This window comes from Coffea eugenioides, chromosome 11, assembly GCF_003713205.1.
Source record: "Coffea eugenioides isolate CCC68of chromosome 11, Ceug_1.0, whole genome shotgun sequence".
Classification (NCBI taxonomy): Eukaryota; Viridiplantae; Streptophyta; class Magnoliopsida; order Gentianales; family Rubiaceae; genus Coffea; species Coffea eugenioides.
Window position 1 is genome coordinate 37,758,074 of NC_040045.1, and position 23,086 is coordinate 37,781,159.

The 23,086-nt window shown below is 33.5% G+C and overlaps 1 protein-coding gene across 1 annotated transcript; it reads right to left on the reverse strand.

The window, feature by feature from the left end:
- Nucleotides 1-1,132: 1,132 nt before the first annotated feature.
- On the reverse strand, nucleotides 1,133-2,612 carry LOC113753958 (protein PLANT CADMIUM RESISTANCE 2-like). The gene is made up of 4 exons (XM_027298238.1): nucleotides 2,317-2,612; nucleotides 1,807-1,878; nucleotides 1,442-1,654; nucleotides 1,133-1,352 (listed from the first exon to the last, which is right to left on the reverse strand). Exons 1-4 carry the CDS (start codon nucleotides 2,522-2,524, stop codon nucleotides 1,276-1,278), a joined length of 570 nt encoding a protein of 189 aa, XP_027154039.1. The 5' UTR covers nucleotides 2,525-2,612; the 3' UTR covers nucleotides 1,133-1,275.
- Between the last annotated feature and the right edge of the window lie 20,474 nt (nucleotides 2,613-23,086).

A 23,086-nucleotide genomic window follows, 5' to 3' on the forward strand; every position in this document is an offset into this window, starting at 1 on the left:
AGTAAAAGGGTAGTTTAATGGTTTTAAAAATTTTGTTACATAAATAACAAAAGTAAGAGAGGAAAGTAATATTTGTAAAATTTTAAGAGTGTCATGTAATATTAAGAGAAATGTCAGGGGAGGTTTCTGATATTATCCCTTTACTTTATGTACCTTTACCAGAAAGTATAGGACTAGTGATACAAAAATGTTTTCTTTCTAGGTTCATGTTGGGCTACATGTTCCAGTCATTGAATTTTAAATTGGGTCAAGACTCAACACTATGCCACTTCGGGCCAGTTCTGCTAGACTCAACATGTGCGACCCACAAGCACAACTCACGAAAGAGTGCATTCAAACTCTCAAATCATTATCTGACCAGGGAAAAAAAAAAAAAAACTCTTACATTAAAATTTACAATTGACGACTTAATAACAATACAAATGTATTGTCTCACCAATTAGAGGCTCTAGATTCTAATTTCTTTATCCTTTCTCTTACTACAAAAAAATAAAAAAATACAAATGCACTGCAGAGACATGCTGGGTAAAATAAAATTAGTTCAGTTCCCGCGGATAAATCTTAAAACTCGAATGTTGAATTGGTGATTTTTACGAAACAATTGGGTCAGGCTCAATGTTGATGTGCTGCGGGTAATCCAGAATATGCAGGTGGAGAAAATCAAATCATTGTGATTAGGATGTTGGGTTCTTTGGATTTGCGGTGAAAAATCGGACATGCAACTAGCCTTGTTGCTAAACTTCGGTCGAGACAAGCTGAAGTCAAAATTTGCTTGTGATCTATGAGAAAACACTTGGAAATCTAATCTAACTCCAATCTAGGAATGCATCTTTCTAAGGAAACAAAGAAAGATAACTTTGGGGTATAAGAAAGCTTTCTAGTTTGGCCACTTTGAGTTAGAAAGAAACTCATGTACAGACATATTCTAGTCACTAGCTTTTAGTAGAAGGCTTGACGGAGATAACCTATTGGGAAGATTTAGCAATAAAATGATCTTATTCTGGAGTATGCTTTGTCTATCATTAGTTGACTTCCATTTTTCTCTTACGTTGTCATTTCCAAATATATGAGTTGTGGAAGGAATAAGAAACTGTCTATGGCGTAGAAAAATTAATCCATTACAAACAATATTCAACATCAAAGTTTTCCATCCAACAAAAATTGTAAGACTTTTATTCAGCTGATAATCTCTACATAAGTCAAAAGTACTACTGTCTTTCCAACTTTTCGGGAACTTATGATAGATAGACAGGACACAACTGTTTCATGGTGCCTTCATCGGTTCATTCCTCCTTGGAAATTTGGTGCAGTTGTCACTCCACCATTTTGTTTCTCCACATTTCCTTGCCAACCTAAAAAATTTCACGAAAAGGAAATAAAATTAAAATATTAACCAATAAAAATTTCACAATAAAATAAACTCACATATCTTGATTATTACCAATTGGCATGTCGAATCCACGAATTTTGAGCTCACGATATTCTTGACATAAGGCACAGGTTTCACAACAAAAATGAACTAGGCAATCCCCACAAGGGGTTTTAGGTAGCATATATTGTCTCCTCATTTTAGAGCGGTAGAAGCAAGAATACATGCATGCACAACCGGTAAGATAGGCTAGTAACCCATAAAGTGCCCCACTTGTTCCACAGGCTGCAGCCACACAATAGTACAAGTTAAATATTTATGTATGGCCTATGTAGTATATAGGAATTGGAAAAAAAAAAAAATATATATATATATATATATGGTAATTAATATTTTTAAAATTAATTTAATTTATTTTTCGTTATTTTCAAACTTACAAGTTGTTCCTTTGTCTACAATTTCTGCCATTTGTCCAAAGGTTATGCAGGGACACCAACATGTTATGCAACCTGCAACAAATTGGAGAACAGATATATGCGTCAGCTATAGAACAGTGTACAAAGTAGATTTCATTCTATGATAAGCTTTTCATGATTAATTTCAAAAGAATTATTTATTTGTATGGCACTAAAATACAGCTTGTTTTCAGTTTTATCCCTAGATGGATTTCAAATCGAACTTTTTTTTTTTATTCCGTGTAGCTTGAAAGTCAATATAGTTCAAGAAGGCAATTAATTGAATTGCATGCTAACTCTGGAAATCATAATAAATAAATAAATAAAAACCTAAGAGGGTAACTAAGTCATACAAAAAGAAAATGTACTAAATTGTGATCAGTACTTGTACCAATGTCTTGACATCAGAAAACTAAGGAGACTAAAGTAGTAATTATCCAACACATAAAGGATCAAAGTTGCTATTGTTTCTGGAGAATGGGTTAAACTTACAATTTGATACGTCCGAAAAGCAGCCACAAAGGCCGGTAGACCATGATCCCGGTGTATTAGCATGGAACTGGCCTGGAGCTTGAGGCCTATAATTATCACCATAACTGTAGTTTTGGGGCATGACCGGAACGCCCTTCACCGGCGGTGGTGTTGGTGGTGCCGAGGGCGCTGGTGGCCTTTGAGACTCATAGGGATTGGAAGAATACATATTTTGATCAACAATAGTGAAAACCGTTAATCAATTTTTTCAGTACACAAATGAGATTTGATGACAATTAACATTAGTAATCAAGAAAGAGTTTACTAGTGGTTTTGGAGCATGTTTATTGCTTGATCCAATGGCCATTATATAGGCAGAGGTGACGAATTTGTATACACCTGTTGTGGGAAAGAGTCTATGAGAAATATGTCAATTTCTTGAAACTTTCCTTTTTTCTTTTGATAAAATAAAGATGTATTAAAATAAAGTCAAACTCTATAGAGTAATAGCTAAAATACAATCATCTGTGGGTGGTGACGCCGTTTAAGTCTTGCAAAAGTAAGTGGAAGATTTCCTTAACGCGTGGTAATATTTGGAACCTAATCCAGAGATAAGTTAAAAAAACCACAAGAGATAAGTTTAAAAAACTACAAGGGATTGACTCTATCTCATTCAACCGTTGCAGAAATTTCCTGTCTGTGGCAGTTACTATATAATATTTTCACACGCCAAGAGGGATGTTCAAGGAAGTGAAGAACTACGGCTCCAAGAGGGTGATAGAAGGCTAATTTTGAGGATTTGGTAAGATAGGACTTTCTATATATTTCTGAATTGTTGAGTAAATGTGAATTTTAGCAAAAAAGTGGTCGTGAAAATGTTTTCACCTTTTGTCTATTTCATAGAAACAAAGAAGAAAGTCTTTGGACGTGTGATTCTCAAGGAATTAACATCGTACTTTTTGGAGTTGAAAGTCCAATTGGACATTGGTCTAGTGATGACAAAAATACGTATTAGTAATTAAATATATCAATTTCGTCTAACTTTATCCAAATTCATTATTTTTCTTTTCCCTCAAAAAACGAAGAAAAATTTGTCAATAATTAATTGTATTTTTTCTCTCATAATTTCCTATTATAACCTTAACATCTTTCCAAAACTTGATATTTAATCCTTGATTTCTAAATTCTAATTGAACTTGATTTTGAGAACTTAGATGTTCTAGTGGAAAATAATACTCATGCAAAAGAATAGTTCACTTACAAGACTAGTCTTTGAAAATCTGTCATTTAATTTGAAAAAGCGATATGAACTTGCCGTTGGAGCTTCATTTACCATAAATTAGGTGGGGACCTTTTGGTTTGGAGTTGGGACAGTTTGTGATTATTGGAGTTTCAACTTTTTAGTTCTTTCAATTGGGTCTTTTTTTTATTTAAGAAGTGCCAATAGGCATTCCTTAATACATTTAATTTTTACGAAATTTATCATGTGAATATATATATATTGTCCTCCTTTACATTTATTTAATTTTTTTATTTTACTTTATTTTTCTGAAAAACTAATGTCTGAATCCCATCTTAATGAATGCTCAGTTGTATTTCATGGATTGAGACAAACCCTTTTTTTGTTTTTTTTTTTTTATCATTTCAAGTTGAACACGTTGTTATTTTCTGGAGCAAACTTGCTAGGAGGGACTGATAAGAATGTTCAATGGAAGCTGATGACTCAATGCATTAGACAATTCTAGGTACATCTTGGTTGCAATTGACGGTAAGAATAAAAAATATTCAAGTTTTGATCCAGAGCTGATTTTATATGGAAATCATTAATACAATATCTTTAAGAACGAAGCGTATCGGGTGTAGCAAGGATGCAAAATTCTTCGGTCCAACTTTCTTAACAAGGGCTGGGTCAAATAAAATGTTGATGAGTGTGCTGGCGGCAATCCGGCCGCAAAATATCGCTATTGGGCAGGAGACAAGATTTTTGAACAGTTGTTTTGACAAAATTAAGATAGCAAAACTCATCTCATTTAATTTCTATGCAATTTAAGCATCCTTCGTTTCACAAAAAGAGAGAAATAAAAATTGAAGCACATCTAGATTACATGAATTAGGTGTAAAGAAAGGTAGACAAGATATGTGTATATTTAAAAAAATGAAGCATGTCTAGATTACATGGTTTAGGTAGGGGTGTATTTCAAACTCTGTTTGGCAAATGAACAAATCAAATTCGAACAAAATTTCAAACTCATTCAAACATTCAAATACATGGTTAAGGTGTTCGACTTGTTTGATTATTTGAATGAGTTTGAAATTTTGTTCAAGTTTGATTTGCTTATTTGCTGAATCGAGTTTGAAAGAAAGGAAGTTCATCCTTAACTTGAATATTATTTAATATAAAATGCAAAATGCTGTTCATTCTTAACTTGACTAGTTGGCAAACAAAATTCGAATGAATTCTTACCAAGTTGAACTCAATTCAAGTATCAAACAGTTTGATTCATCTTTTAATCCTAGGTTTAGATATAAAGAAAGGAAGATGTGTGTATATTTAAAGGAATAGTAAGTAATCTAGAAGAAATTTATTTATATAGTGGAACTGTCTTTTGAATCACATCAAGATAATTGACCATCTATTGTGGCCAATCTCGCAATTTTGCAATATGGTGTGGGAAAGAATCCCATTTTGTAAAATTGAATCCATCTTCTTTTACTAACTAATGACATTCATTTCCTAGTGTGGATGTCTACCACATTGATGCTTGGCAAATGATCACAAGTGACGCTAAAGTTTGTTTGTGAACCAAAAATTCATTGTTAAAATGCCAACTAAATTGCTCAATTGTATGTAGATCATGATTTCCAACATCATCTTTAGATTGACAATGAATGCGCAATAAATAACTGGAATTATTTGGAAGCCCGCCAGCTTTGGTAACTTCATATTCAGGCAATAGATTAATTGCAAATACATGGATGATCTGGAGATGGTACAATGATACGAATAGAGCAAGAAAGAAACTACTTTTAATTCGTATGTCACTCATTTTGGAATTTCCGGAACAATATAGTTCTCAATAGCTTTTCAACTGGCAGTTTATAGAGGTTGGTTGTAGAACTGACCGGTGCCGAGCCTGTGCAATAATAATAAAAAACCTAACTACCACCTAAAGCAACCAATAATCGATTCCAGGTACTGAAGCAGGAACTCTAGACATGCAATGTGTTACTTGATTCGTCCTAGTTCCGAAGAGTGTGCTTAATCTGATATACCAGAATTGACTAATTGACAAAATTACTAACTAGTAGACAGTGGCAAGTAGGATCGTTTTCTCAGGGATTGGGAAAAATTCATTTCTTTTCAAACTAATACAAACGGGGGGTTTGAGAGTTCAATGCTAATAAATTGCTAGCTAAATAAATTAATTGCGAAAAATAATTAATTGAGAGAAATAATTGGAGAAACTTTAGCCAAGGATACACTGCAAAAATGGTTCATGCAACTGATCATCGATTCAAATATAATTCCAACATTCATTAATAGATTGGTTATAACTATCATACACGTAATAAACAACCAACTTTTCCTTACTTTTTCGATAGTCAAGGTACGACTGTTAACTATTTCTCTAATCAAGAAAAAAACCTAGGTACGACCGTAGGATTTAATTTCTAGATTGCATTAAGAATTAGAGAAGTCCAACCCTAACTAACAAACACGCTACGAGGGTTTGTTTAAATTAGATCGTATGTTTTCCTGACATAAATACAATTATGCCAGTTGCTATCGAGACGGAAGTAATCAAACAATTACGGATTTAACTACCCCCAATTAGTAAATAGACTACGTGAATAATTAAATATTGCGCATCTATTCAATCATACACAATAGCTATAACAATTAAAAGCAGAAAAAATACAAATACCAATAAATAAAGGAATCAGTTAAAATAATTTAGATCTCACAGTTATTGTTGAACCAAATCTTCAGTTATCCCCTTGACTAGAAATAAGAAGTCAGCTCTCCATTGATGGAGAACAAGCCATGCGGAAAAGCTATTCGAAACTTACAATTGTTGTCTCCCCAAAAGTCGCCAAAAAGGAAAAGTAAAAGAGAAAAAAAAAATGAAAGCAATTGTCCTCCTGTGTCCTTTCCCAGTCGGCCAAAGGAGAAAGTAAAGACCAAGTCCAATGCCCTCACGTCTCTAGCCACACAAAAGATGGAAACAAATTGTCTGACGATTTTTTTCCTACTTTGACTCCTAATTGGTTGGTATTCTAATACCAATCAACTTCTTAGAATAAAGCCCTATTACAAGTCAACTTCCTCAGCTTTCTTTTTTCTTGGGAATGGCTTGCTAGCTTCCTAATTTGTAACCAACTACTTGATGCATTTTTGGAAGCTTATTATTGACAGGTGCCGAGACTGTACAATAATAATGATAAAACCTAACTACCACCGAAAACTGTCAATTATCAATTCTAGGTACTGGAACAGGGACCCTAGATGCGCAATGGGTTACTTGATTCATTATGTTCTTGAAGAGTTTGCTTAATCCGATATACCAGAATTAATTACTGACAAAATTTACTAACTAGTAGACAGTGACAAGTAGGGTAGTCTCCTCAGGGACTGGGGAGAAGTTCGTTTCCTTTCGAGTCAAGACAAATGGGGGTTTCAGGATTAAATGCTAACTAAATAAATTAAATGCGAAAAATAATTAATTGGAAGAAATAATAGGAGAAACTCTAGCCAAGGGTACACTTCAGAAATGGTTCATGCACTGATCATCGATTCATATATAATTCTAATATTTATTAATAGATTGGTTATAACTGTCATACACGCAATAAACAACCAGCTTTTTCTTACTTTTTCGATAGTCAAGGTACGACCATTAATTATTTTTCTAACCCGAAAACAATCCTAGGTACAACCATATGATTTAATTTCTGATTTGTATTAAGATTTAGAAAAACCCAATCCTAACTAACAAACACGCTACGAGGGTTTGTTTAAATTAGATCGTATGTTTTTCTGACATAAATTCAATTATGCTAGTTGCTACCGGGACAGAGATAATTGAATAATTATGGATTCAACTACCCCTAATTAGCAAAATAGCTTACGTGAATAATTAAATATTGCGCATCTATTCAATCATACACGATAGTTATAACAACTAAAAGCAGAAAACATACAAATACCAATAAATGAAGGAAACAGTTAAAATAATTTAGATCTCACAGTTATTGTTGGACCAAATCTTCAATTGTCCCCTTGACTAGAAAATGGAGATTTAGCTACGCATCCTAGAAGAAATTCCACTAGACTCCATGGAATCTGGTTGCAATTGGTTTTCCTCTAAAACTAATGAAAGCAAGCCCCAGTTGAAAAACTCCCAAGGATGAACCAGTGACGGCTGTCTTATGCTCCCCAAAGAATCCCTACCGAAATTGTTGTTGGTTGAACTCTTAATCACGCGGGAATCTGGCTTTTTTTATTCTTGGTTTCCTAGTCAACCTCAACTACTAATAATAAGATATGTTTCCCAAAATATAAAAAGGAAACTACTAAAAATAATATTTCAAGTTTCCTAATCCAATACTAAGACTAATAATTAAAATTAAAATCTTCAAAATCTTCCTCCAATACTGCCTTGAATTTGATTCGGACTTGAAAACAGGTTCCGAACGTGCCACCATCAAATTAATTGGAAAATTGTTCCTTTTTGTCACGTTTTGTTCCTTTTCCTACAATTAGCACCATTAATCAAATATAAATAGAATCCGACATTTAAAACAATATTTGGCTAAAATTAAGGGAAGAATAATTAGAAATTCAACAACAAATTATGACCTATCACTCACGTGCACTAAATCCAGAGAATCTGGACTTGAATGTGCCACCACCAAATTAGCTGAAAATTGCCCCTTTTAATCATATTTTGATTATTTTCCTACAATTAGCACCATTAACCAAATATAAGTAGAATCCATCAATTAAAATAATATTTCACTAAAATAAAAGGAAAAATAAACATAAATTGGATGACAATTTCACATCCTATCAATTTTTTCCACACCTAAATCATGCTTGTCCTCAAGCATGAGAACAACAAATTAAGCAATCAAATTCAAACAATGGCTATTATTCAAATCTTCTATTGCCAAGATACAATTAAAACATATGTCAATTATTAGTGGCAATTTTTAAGATATATCTCTCCAGTTAACTTTCAAGATCAAGGACTTTTTCAATTTATGACTAACTAATCTAAGAATACAAAATATTCAACTAGCATTCATAAGCAAATGGTTCGACAATTAAGCAAAATCTCAACATTAAAATTCATGAATCAGCCGGTTAACAATTCATTCAAATACTTCCACATTTTTCACTATTAACACATTTTTTTTTTCTAAAATATCCCCACATTTGATTGATTTTTTTTCCAGGGGGAATGCTTGGTCTTTAGCTATTTAAGCGTTTTGACGCGAATTCCGACATTGGCCAAATGAAGGAATTCGGTTACTCAACTATCATTGCTTAAAAATCGCATATTCATACCCATCGTCGCTTTTTAACGCGAAAATCGACACTTGTAGTGAACACCTCCTATTACTAGGCAGTGATACTAGCGGAGTATAGCCGAATACTATTCATAAATAAGCACCAAAATAAAATTAAAAAATCACACAAACCCGCTTTATTTCTTAAATATGGAGAACTAAAATTAATAGTTGAACCAATTTGCATAAAAATAATACTAGACAAATATTCACAATACTTAGAAAAGTTAACTAAAAAGTGCAAAGGTCACAAAATATCAAATATTCACAAAAAAAATACTCTTAGATTTAACCATGTCATACTTAACACCTTAGAGTGTAAAATCTTAGCAATAGAAAAATTTGAGACATCTATCCATCGTTTATCAGGAATAATCACAAATATGTACAAAGATAGGCAAACATTGGATAAAATTCGACAAAGTCAAACAAAAAATTCCAATAAAAAAATGACTACACTTGCACTTTTTCAATAAAATACCAATATACTATCATATGTTATCCCCCCACACCTAAATCTTACATTGTCCCTAATGTAAAATAAAGAATAAAAGAAAAGTAATGGGGATAACGAAACTTTTCTAATAATTGGGGGGCCGTGGACAGTTACGGGTGAGGGACAATTGATTGTGAACCTCGACGTATGTTGATGGCTGGCGGTGGTGGAGTTCGGATGGAGAAGGATGGAAGAAAGAAAGAAAGAAGAAAGAAAAAGAAGAGAGAATGAAAGAAAGGAAAAGGATGAGAAAAGAAAGGAGAATTTTTTTTTTTACCACTACGTTAGACGTGGGCACGCCTAACTGTCTTGAGTCTTCTGACCAATCCACGGAAATTAAGATCTTTAAGCGTGACCATCTGGCATGGGCACGCTTAACTACCCTCGAGTCTTCTGACCAACCCACGGAAATTAAGATTTTTAAGCGTGACCACCTGACGCAGGCACGCCTAACTATCAGAAAGTCTTCTGACCGCCAAATTAAAATTTTCTTCCTAAGGCGTGACCACTTGGCGTGGACACGTCTAACTGCTAGTTTCCTGCCACAAAAACAACAACTCACTAAATGTAACTAATACTTAACAAAAACTTCAGAAACATAAGAAAACTAAAACAAAGAGCCTTGGGTTGCTTCCCAAGCAGCGCTCCTCTTTAACGTCTTTGGCTAGACATTAACCTATTTATTTATGGAGGATAAAATCTTGTGGCTCGTTTTGATACTTCATCCTTTGTATAGTCCTGATAACCCTCGGTAAATAGAGTAATCATTGAGCACATGAGGTATGGTCTTCCATGGATTTGTAGATGGTGTCAAACTAACAAATAATGACCTTAATTCTTCACTTACTCTTCTATCACGAGCACTTATTGGTTCGAGATATTTTGCCATCGTGACTCTCAACTTATTCCTGTCATGAAATTCAAAATCTTCTGGTATAATAAAGTCAATTTCACTAACAAGAATTAAAGAATAAGAGTTAGGAAAATATTGGTTAATGAATGGAGGAGATGTCACCGCATTTGGAGATTGTTCACTGGATTCATTCACTTGAACAATTTGATATTGGGGTTCCATTTCTTGTACTTCAATTCCCTTTTTAACTGCATCATTTGATTCTTCTTCTTGAGACTCTTGCAGTTCCATGTCATTTATCATGATAATTGTACTCTCATTTAAGGTCGTTGATGGTCTATGAGGGCAATTCTTCATAAATTGGAGAAATCAATTCATCCTTTCTATCTTCACGCCTTCTATCTTCCATCTCTTTAATCATCCTTTGTGTCTCCTGTTGAAATTGATATGTGTTAGTAGCTATTAATTCAATCATTTCTTTAAGAGACATATCTGATATGGATGATGACTGTTGCTGTTGATATTGATGTTAAAAATCGATTAACTCTGGCGTATAATTAAAGTTGGAGTTGTCCCACCATCCTTGATCATACCCATTTGAGTAAGGGTCATACCACATTTGAGATTGGGGTGAAAAACCTCCAAACTTATTCATGTAGGCATTCAGGTAATCTTGATATTCAAAATACATACCGGTTGAATGATCCATGGCATAACAAATTTCATAGATCGCAGTAGCCATTTTTTCTATAAGAAAACTCAATGAATCTGAATATTGATCATCAGAAAAAACACAAGCCTCATTTCCTTTCATAGGACTAAAATCCAGTCTATCACCAAAATACAGAATGTTAGCAGCCATTAAAAAAAATAAAAAATAAAAACAAGTTGAACTAAAAAAGAAATAAATTAATCAGGTACCAGTCCCTAGCAACGGCGTCAAAAATTGACAGGTGCCGAACCTGTACAATAATAATAAAAAACCTAACTACCACCTAAAGCAGCCAATAATCGATTCCAGGTATTGGAGCAGGGACTCTAGATGTGCAATGAGTTACTTGATTCACCCTGGTTCCGAAGAGTGTACTTAATTCAATATACCAAAATTGACTAATTGACAAAATTACTAACTAGTACACAGTGGCAAGCAGAGTCGTCTCCTCAGGGACTGAGAGAAATTCGTTTCTTTTCAAGTCAAGACAAACAGGGGGTTTTAGAGTTCAATGCTAATGAATTGCTAACTAACTAAATTAACTACGAAAAATAATTAATTGAGAGAAATAATTGGAGAAACTCTAGCAAAGGATACACTTCAGAAATGGTTCATGCAACTAATCATCGATTCAAATATAATTCCAACATTTATTAATAGATTGGTTATAACTGTCATACACGCGATAAACAACCAGTTTTTTCTTACTTTTTCGATAGTCAAGGTATGACCGTTAACTATTTCTCTAATCAAAAAATAACTCTAGGTACAACCGTAGGATTTAATTTATAGATTGCATTAAGAATTAGAAAAGCCCAACTCTAACTAACAAACACGCTACGAGGATTTGTTTAAACTAGATTGTATGTTTTCTTGACATAAACTCAATTATGCCAGTTGCTATTGGGACGAAAGTAATCAAACAATTACGGATTTAACTACCCCCAATTAGCAAATAAACTACGTGAATAATTAAATATTACGCATCTATTCAATCATACACAATAGCTATAACAATTAAAAGTAAAAAATATACAAATACCAATAAATGAAGGAAACAGTTAAAATAATTTAGATCTCACAGTTATTGTTGAACCACATCTTCAGTTGTCCCCTTGACTAGAAATAAGAAGTCAGTTCTCCATTGACGGAGAACAAGCCATGCGGAAAAGCTATTCGAAGTTTACAATTGTTGTCTCCCCAAAAGTTGCCAAAAAGGAAAAGTAAAAGACGAAAAAAATAAAAATGAAAGCTATTGTCCTTAGGGGTGGCAATCGAGTCTAAATTGGGTTGAGACATGGGTATAATAAAAAACTTGCTGACTCGAACCTGACCCGCCAACCTGAAACAAGTTAGTATACTTGACCCGAACCCGAAAATTTCAGGTTGGCGGGTTGGCGGGTCGACCTGAAATGACCCGAAATTCAATTTTAATTTCCTGATTTGCTGATTGTGATTCTTAACACAATCAATTCCAAGCTAAAATAAGACACCATAAGAGTAGAAATAATGTAATACATCACCATCCAAATCTAATAACTTCAACTTATACACAAGTCAAACAAATTCAGTTAGAAGAAATTAGTCAAAGTTGGGCAACAAACCAAAGGAGTTTCAGTCATTGAGTTTTCAAGCTCCCTACAGGCCTAGTTTTGCAGAAATTAAAAAAAAAATCAATTTATCCCAATTGAGATGCGAGAGATAATCCAATCAAAGCTTTCTGAAGATTACATTTAAACCCACCGTATTGCCCAAAAGGCCAATATAAAGCTGGAGAGGATGGGGCTAGCTATTTAACAATCAGCTCAGAAAATTAAGGACCAAGAATGGTGTTAAGCGAGAAGCAAGAAGCTCTGGTGAAGGAGTCGTGGGAGTTGCTGAAACAAGATACTCCTCTACATGGCTTTCGTTATCTACATCGTAAGTTTGCGCCACCAGTTTCCGACCAATTCGTTTGCTTTGCAGAATTTAGGCTTTCTACACCCGCACACACACAGAGATATGGAGTAGAACAGAAGAGAGCAAGGCGGCCGCATTTCTGGTTTTGCCGTTTAGAAGAAAAAGGGAAGAAAGATTTAGGGTTAAGGGAGGATATTTACTGATATTTGGGAGTGATATGTGAAGCTCCCCAATAAGCTACTTTAGCAAGTGGATATAAACATCAAGATCAGATCCTAGACATAAAGGAATGAGCTTGGGGCCTCCAATTAAAGCCGGTTAAGTCAAGAATCAAGTGAATGTGTACTGTCAATTGTGTAGTGGACCTAGTGGTATTTAGTTATTTACTATTTAGTGTTCAGAAATGGGTTAGCGGGTCAACCCGATTGTGACCTGATTTTGACCTGTTTTTTTCGGGTTCATCGGGTCTGAGCCGATTCTGACCCGAATTTTCAAAATCTAAATCCAAATCCATTAATTTCGTGTTAGGTTCGTGTTGTGTCAAAAATTGCCACTCCTAATTGCCCTCCTGTGTCCTTTCCCAGTCGGCCAAAGGAGAAAGTAAAGACCAAGTCCAATGCCCTCACGTCTCTAGCCACACAAAAGATGGAAACAAATTGTCTGACGATTTCTTTCCTACTTTGACTCCTAATTGGTTGGTATTCTACTACCAATCAACTTCTTAGAATAAAGCCCTATTACAAGTCAACTTCCTCAGCTTTCTTTTTTCTTGGGAGTGGCCCGCTAGTATCCTAATTTGTAGCTAACTACTTGATGCATTTTTGGAAGCTTCTCATGTGCACTAAATCCCGAGAATCTGGACTTGAATGTGCCACCACCAAATTAGCTGGAAATTACTCATTTTAATCATATTTTGATTATTTTCCTACAATTAGTACCATTAACCAAATATAAGTAGAATCCATGAATTAATACAATATTTGGCTAAAATAAAAGGAAAAATAAACATAAATTGGATGACAATTTCACATCCTATCAAGAACCCAAATTAATGGTGTCATCTTTGTTTGTTATGTTAATAAATGAGTTTGACTGACGAGTGTGTGCATTCATATGATAAGTTATCTATAATTTTGGTATTTTAACAAGTGTTTCGACATCACTTGTTAGAAAAGTCCTTAATAAATATCTATGGATTAATTTTCTATACACTGAAACAGTGTATACACTTTTATCATTGAATACATGACATATAATCTGAAATTTGAATTTGAAATTTAAATTTTACAAATGTATCGTACATCCAATTGTAATTGTGTATACACTCTCAATGTATATAAGATTTATTCTAGATATATATCCTAAGTTGAATGGCTAAAATAGGACAAATCTCAAAGGCTTCAGTTATGTTTCTTTATATCTTCATCATCAACAAACATACACAACCCTCAAGAAGGGATTAATGATAGCGGATGTTCACTTCTATTCCCTTCAAAATATTGTCAAATCTAGGCGGAATGAGAATATTAGATTGATAAAAATGAAGCGTCGGCAATGGTAAAAAACAGTGATCTCACAATTAGTGAATGCAAACTCTCATTCGATAGGACTTTTGCGAAGAAAATGAATTTTGATCAAAATCTAAGTATTTTAGATCTTGCAGATGGGACCTCTACTGAGTTTATATTTGCTAAATGCAAGGACCACTCTTCTAAAACATGTAACCAAAATCAATCTTATTGTCTAATGATTTTGAATTTCATCATAATCTTGGGAAGTTTTCATACAAGTCACGAGGCCTCCTCAAAGGCAGAGAGTTTCCTTGACTCACATTAATCAAAATTCATTAGTCAAACCCAATTGAAATTTTGAACAATGCACATTATAAACAGGTCAATGGAAGTGACAAGAATACTCAATGGAAGCAACTCATGCTCATGTTTATTTCTATGTGATTAGGCTTTACGTCTCCTTTATTAAACCAAAGAGAACCAAAAATAAAATAAAATGATGAAGCATAAAAATTGGTTAAGAATCTGAGCGAAAATGAATAATCAAGTAATAATTTGTTTATTTAGTGAAACGATTTTCTGAATCACATCATAATAATGCACCAATTATTGCGGCCATTCACGTAATTTTTCTAAATACCCAGGGAGAGGATCTTCTGCTGTTCCAAAATAGAACCCATCTTCTTGTGCTGCCCAGAAGCAAGTGTTTCCCAGTGGATTCCTGCCACAGTGGTGCCTAGCAAATGACCAACTCATAACATCAAAACTTGTGTCTTTATTTCCCCACCAAAAGTGACACCAAAATTTGGTTGTGTGCCAATAATTCATCCGAAAGTGCCATCTAATTCTTTCATTTGGACGTAGGTCATGAAACCCAATATCATTATCTTTAGATTGACAATGAACACGCAATAAATAACTGGAATTTTGTGGCAGCCGACTAGCTACAATAACATCGTACGCAGGCAAATTAATTGCAGAAACATGGACAATCTGAAGATAGTAAAATGACACGAACAGAGCAAGGAGAAAGCTACCTTTACTTATTGTGTCACTCATTTTGATATTTTGAGAACGATATAGTGCTCAATAACTTCTCAACCAGCAATATATAGAGGTTAGCTCTAGAACCCAAATTAGCTCTGGACTAAGATATTGACCTAACGTTGAATGGCTGAATCTGGACTAAAATCTTTAAGGTTTATGACGTTGAGGTGGGCATTGAAAATCGGATTTACTCGACCAGGAAAATAATTGCTCTGGCATATTGTATTGTGTGGTTGATATACGAAGGAAGTTCGAACACAAACAATGCCACATTGCTCATCGTTATCCAAAATTTAAGATGTAATTAATGGCTCCCCAAAGTTTGTTACGAAAATGTGTGCTGCCATTAATTTCCTTCTATTATTTTGTTTTAAATCTTGTGCTTTAATAAAAGGACAAGCCTACTTATATAGTCCTATGTTTGGACCCAAGAAAAAAAAAACCAAAGAGATTAGATAAAAATCAAATGACTTCATAATCTCTTGTCCCGTTGGATAAGTTGGATTAGTTATCTTATCAATTACCAACAAACAAACACAAAATCCTCAAGAAAGGATTATTATTCGGGGATGCTCACTTTCTAGGAATCTTAATTCCAATATTAGTCACCAAAGGTTGACTACTGATGATTAATTTTCTGAATTAAAGGAGTCTAATTTAATCCTGCGCTAATTTTTGTCAATTATTTTATTCCAAATACTGTGCTCTTTATAAAAGGAGATATTTCTGCTTATCAAGGGTGGAGCCAAGACTCCACAATAAGAGGGGTCAAATTTTAGTACAGTAAAACTTATTTTTTGTAAAAATAAAAATAAAAAAACTAATATTACATACAGATTATAATTGTACCCTATGAATACTCATTTTCTTAAAACCTTGCAAAATCGATTCATTATCAATTTTGTTAAATACACTTCTCCAATGTAAGTAATTGAATCTCTTGATTTTTTAAAATAATTTGTGAAGTACCATTAACTCCATCTTCTATGAGTTTCTTTCAAGATATTTATCTTTACACCTGCTACAAATAAAAATCATAATAACATGGGCAAAAATCTTCAGCGGCCATTAAACTATTGCTCGTATCAACTTTTAATTATTAAATAATTTTCATCACATATTGACTACTAAACTAACGAATCAGTACAAATGTGGCCATTTCGTGAATTCTAGCTCATAATCTACAAAATAATCAAAACATCTAGGGTATTTTTGTCCACCAATAACAAAGTTTTCAGTTATGATGTTCAGGTGGACATTTAATCCTGGGTTCAATATGCGTAGAAAGTTAGACAACTTACAAATCCCCGCAGCTCATCATCTTGAGTTTGAGATCTTACTGGCTAAAATCTGTAGTTTGTTGGCTTTTTTTCTTTAATGAACAAACAGGAAGAAATATGCACTAATGGCCGTAATTGCATGTATCAGAAATAGTAAATGGAAGAAATCTCCTTCTAAACCAAAAACTAACCAGAAAAAAAAAAAAAAAGAGTAACACTTTCAAACTCCAAATCTTTACCTCCATTACTCTATAATCTTGAATAAATGTGTAGTTGCTGATATTTTTTTTTCAATTTTTTCATTCCAATTCTCTAGCTCTAGAAAAAGGTTAGCATACCCACCTTAATTTAATCGATCATTTTATGTAATCCTGTATTTTGGATGAAAAAACGAAATAAGATGGACTTTATAATCTCCCCTTCCCCGAGTATGTGTTTACAAGTGTTCGTGGCGTGCATAAATTATATTGTCAAATCATTAAAAAAATCAGCACAGATTCCTTAACAAAGGATTAATAATCAGGGATGTTTTCTTTTTGGACTCTTAATTTCAAAATTAATCATCTGAGGATGAACAATTTCGTGAACTACGAGAGCGTAACTGTTGTTATTATTATCATTATTATTATTGTAAGGATACGTACTTGCAAACGTAGGCGGGAATGAAAGTATTCTGCTCCTGCATGTGAATTACAATGGAGAGTAAACTAATTCTAAAAAATAAGTAAATTAATCAGTAAAATACACTTCCAAAGTTTAAACTGGCCTAAAAGTTGGGTTATCTATTCATCGTTTCATTTTTTTTTATCCACTGCTTTTGTTCAAGAAAAGTTGGTTATTCAGTGTATTATACAATTATATCGATCGCATTTAAATAATCCAGTGCAATTAATATTTGTCTAATGGTTGAATATTTAAGTCAGGCTTCTTATTTCATATTGAATGTGTAGTTATTTTGTGGAGCAAACTCAGAGTCGAAGTTTTAAGAATGCTAAATGGAAGTGACTCATCCTCGTTATATTTCTATGTGATAAGGCATTAACCATCCTTTCTCACACAAAAGGACAAAAGATAAGTAAAGAGTGTATGGTATAAAGTGGGTAAAAATCTAAAAAAATAAAAATAAATAATCAAGAAGGAAAATTGTTTATTCGGTGTGATTTCTTTTGTATTACGCCAAGATAATACATCACTATATATGATGAACTCCATGAATTTTTGTCCCCAAATTGTATGCGAACGTCTCTTGATCACAATATTTCTGCGTAATTAGGCTTTAAGGCTCCTATCTCTCTCTTTCTCTCTCTCTCTCTCTGACCAAAAATAATAAGGGATAATTTCAAAAGACCTCCCCTGATGTTTCTGAAGATTTCACTGAGCTCCCCTGAGGTTTTCAATATTACACTTACTGCCCTTAATGATAGATAATGACTATAATAACTTTCATAATTTTTCAAAAGACAAGTCATTAATAAAAAGGGAAAAGATAATGGAAAAATGAAAAATGAAAAAAGGAAAACAATTCTTCTGGACTAGGCTATATATTGTGGCCAAACTGTTTCAGCTATGACTATTAAATTGTAAACTTCTATCACTCAAATATACTGATCAAAGTAGATGTCTCCTTCCTTATAGTCATCCTGCCATCACCATCCGTGCCACCTTCTCAAAGTGTCTTTTGAATTCCTATTCTCCTAAATGCTAATCCGAAACTTGTAACTCTTTTTTATTTTGCCACCCTACTCATTAAAATCTTGGCAATTCTATCTGTAAATTGAAATAGAATGGAAATCTAAAAGTTTCACATGAAAAACCCATTAAAAGTGGAAATCTAAAACTTTCACATAGAAAATCCATTAAAAGCCCTTACCTCACTTATCTTATTTTCATGCTACTGCTGTTGATGATGATGGAAGCAATCATCACTGCCAGCAACTCAATTGTTTATATCATTGAGTACAAAAAAGTTACTGGATTACAGGAAAGTATAATTTAATAGACTGTACTAAAACTACCATCCTAAACTTGCACTTTGTTGATGTTTTTACTAGTTCTTCTTAATAGACATCAAACTTGTACTCAATAAAATTGTGTCAATTCAGAGAAAAAAAAATGTGGACTGATTTAGGATGACCAACCCAAATATTGAGAGCAGAGGTTAGAAGAATTTTGGTAACTGAAGGCTTGGCCATTTGAGTGGGGAAAAGGTAAGGATTGTGAGTTTTATAATTAATGGTTTGGTAGACAATATATGAAAGAAACCTATAGATAAGTAAAGATTGTGAAAATAAGAATTACGACGGTGGATTTTGGCATATAAGACAAAGAGTTTGTTCAGAAGAACAAGAAGTGATAAGAGTTCGAAAATTTGGATAAATGTGAAAACCCACGGGGATGGAAAACATCAAAACAATGGCTAAGTAATAAAACTCATAATTTGGTAGTATACATGTGTATTATTGACTTTTAAAAAATTTTAATGATTATTCATATTAAGGAAATTTAGATGAGGGCAATTTTGGGCATTCATATACTATTTTGGTCTTACATCATCAAGGTAAAACCCAGATCTATGTTCAGGAGGGATAAGTATAATTTTCAAAATATGAGAGGAGCTGTCAGAAATTACTAGAAATCTCAAGAAAGGTTTCTAAAATTATCCCAAATAATAATAATAATAATAATAATATGAAGCATTTGGAATTACACCAAGAAAATGAACTGACTATTGTGTCCAATCTTGCAATTTGATTAGAGCATCTTCGAGAGGGGTGTCCCATTTAGAAAATGGGAATCCATCTTCTCTAACTAACCAATAACATGTGTTTCCTTTAGAATTCAAACCATAGTGATTTTTGGCAAATGAATAACTCATGATATCAATTTCAATGTTTGTTTGAATCAACCGCAAACAATCTAACCAAAACAAAAACCGGTTATGTCACGTTAATATTTTCTTTTTAAATTTAAGTTTTTATTTTTGTTCCAGAAACCCTAGTCATTCTGGTTGAGTAGCAAAATTATTGGAAACACTTAGCAATTATACTATTTTCTAAAGAACTATTTCTACACTTTGCTTTATACTCCTACTTTTTGCTCTTGTTGATGTTCTGAAAAACCAAAACAAAAGTGCAAAAAGTACTTTAATTCTGTCAACAAGAATGTCCAATCCTATAGTCCTTAGGGAATGTCAAATCGATACCTTCGCATGCTGTTCGTTTTATGAAAAACGAAGCATATAGGGTCTAGCAAGCACGAAATTTTCTTGGGTTAGAACGTTCCTATAGAGAGTTGGGTCACATTCCTTGTAAAGCTCAATGGAAATTATGGAGTTTCTTACTTCAAATTCAGAGTGCAAATTAAGCAACTATTGTAGAGAGGGTAACTCTTGTATAGTAGTCTTGGCAATATTAAACTTAGGCAAACTAGATGGGATTACTGCGTTCTCTGATTGTTGGGACGAAGTCGGTCGATATTTGTCCACATTTTCTTTGTATAGGATCTGTTCATCCTCGTTTTATTATATATATAATTATAGGCTTTAAGCCTTCTTTCTAGCACAAAAAAGGAAAAAGACTCAAAAGAAAGAGAGAGGAGATCATACGTAAATTACATGTTTAGGTGTAAAGAAAGGTACAAACTGTATACCAATTTTGAAGGAAAACCAAAACACTGGCTCTTCTTCTAATAGAGGTGCAAGGCGCCAACTACTGTGGCCAATCGCGCAATTTTTCTAGATACCCTGGAATGGCCATGCCCGATTTTGCAAAATAAAATCCATCTTCTTTTACTAACCAATAACATTTGTTTCCACTTTTTTCCACACCACAGTGATGCCTAGCAAATGAAAAACTCATAACATCAAACGCTGTATCTTTGGAACCCCACCAAAAGTGGCAAAAAAATTTAGTTGTCCACCAGTAATTCATCCTGAAGTGCCAGGTAAACTGTTCATTTGGACGGAGATCATGGTATCCAAGATCATTATCTTTAGATGCACAATGAATGCGCAATAAAGGGGAAGTATTTGGCAGACCGCTGGCTATGATAACATCATATGGCTCATGAATTGCGAAAACTTGGACATTCTGGAGAATGCAAAATGACACAAATAAGGCAAGTAGAAAACTACTTTTGATTCTTGTGTCATTCATTTTGGAATTGTAAGAAAGGATATGGTTCTCAAGAACCTTTTAAAAAAAAAGAAGAAGAAAAGATATAGTTCTCAATAACTTCTGGACTGGCAATTTATAGAGGTTAGTTGTAGAACCGAAATTATTGGCACTGTCTTTGTTTGTTTTATTGCTAAATATCGACTTTATCTATGAACGGCTAAAAATTGGGCAAAACTCATAAAGGATTCAGTTATGATGTTGAGGCGAACTTTTAATTGATAAAACTAGATTTTCTCCGCCAGGAAAAGTATTGTTCCAGCATTATTGTAGGCTCGAGATGCGTAAAGAGTTTTTATTCTAAATATTGTGCTCTAGGAAAAAGGTTAAATCTAGCCAATTATATTTCAAACTTTCATTAAAGCAAATATAATTCTCGATGACAAAGGATTATCTGTTTGGATGTTTTTTACTTCGCCCTCTCATCCTCAATTGCCACGTACAAACCCTGAACCTAATAGTTGGGTAGACACTCATGACCTTTCCTTGGCCATTTGACCGACTCCAGTGATCTTTCTAGTTTCTTTGAATCATCTGCAACTATAACCATTTATTGCCTAAACTCATTGTTTTGTCATTCATTTTGAAACTCAAATGAACAATATACTTCCTATTAGCTTCTGAACTAGCAATTTATAGACGTTAGATGCACAACTCTAACTAGTGGCTACATTAACAGCTATCGAGTCGATATTGAATGACCAAGAATTGGACAAAACATCATAAAAGTTAAAGCTATGATGCTCAGGTAGACATCTAAATTAGATTAAAGATAAAAGTTTGCTTTATTAATCATTCTCCAGAGTTTCATATCCGTATATTTCACCTACACGCCATCCGTAATAAGAGTTTCATGAATAATAGACAATCACACCATCCGTAATAACAGTTTCATGGCTAAAAGAGACCGACGAACTGGGTATAGATTTGAAGGAAAACTATAATCAAGAAAGAAAATTGTTTATTGGATGGAATTATGTATGTTTGAATTACATCAAGATACACCAACTATTGCGGCCAATCTCGCAATTTTTCTGTTATCTCATAGGAGATACCCCTATTTGAAAAATAGAATCCATCTTCTCTTACCATCCAAAAACATGTGTTTCTTATTAATAGATCATGGCCACAGTGATTCTTGGCAAATGACCAACTCATAACAGTAAACCTTGTATCTTTGGAGTTCCACCAAAAGTGACACCAAAATTCAGTTGTACCCCAGAAATTCATCCGAAATTGCCACCTAAATTGCCCATCTCGATGTAAATCGTGATCTCCAAGGTCATTATCTTTGGATGCACAATGGATATGCAGTAAACTACTATTTGCTGGAAGCTGGCTAACTATAAAAACTTCAAATGGTATCGGAAAAAGTGCAGAAACATGGAAGCTCTGGAGATAGTAAAATGTTGCAAACAGAGCAAGAAGATAACTACTTTTAATTCATGTGTCATTCATTTTGAAGATGAACTTTTAATTACTGATATGGTTCCCATTAACTTGTCAGCTAGCAATTTATAGACGTGAGGAGCATAAAACAAATTAATGGCACTTTATTGGTTGCTATATTAATAGATATCCAGTCAATATTGAATGACCATGGCTCTGTTTGGGGTTGCAGTGTTTTTTATAAAAAAAAATTACTTTTAGGTGTTAAAAGTACTTTTAAAGCGTTTGGTGAACATCATCCCATAAAATTAGGAGTAAAATTTTTTATGTTAAAAGCAGTTTTAACAAAAGTTCAAATTTGATGCTTTTAGAGTAGCTTTTGTGATTTAAAAAATAAAATATTGAATTTAATCATTTTATCCTATGTTATAAACTAAATAAAGAGATAAATTCATTTAAAAATTTTTAAATCACACATTATCCAATACAATAAGTATTTGTTGAACTATATTTCCAAACAGTATACTTAAAAACACTTAAGCATTTCAATAAGTACTTTTATTAAAAACTCTATTAGAAAAGTACTTTTCAATAAGTTATCGCAACCCCAAACGGGGCCCTTAGAATTGGATGAAAATAATAAATGTTATACCTATGATGCAGAGGTGGAAATTCAAATTAGATTTACTTGGCATAAGAAATAGTTGCTCCGGCTCCATCATTGGTAGGAAGTTAATAATAATATCCAAATTCGCATTGTTAATCATTCTGCAGATTTTGATATCTAGTATTTAGTTTCCTGGCAATTCCGAGTTCATCAATCTCGCAATATATGTGTTGTCATTAAAATTCTATCAAA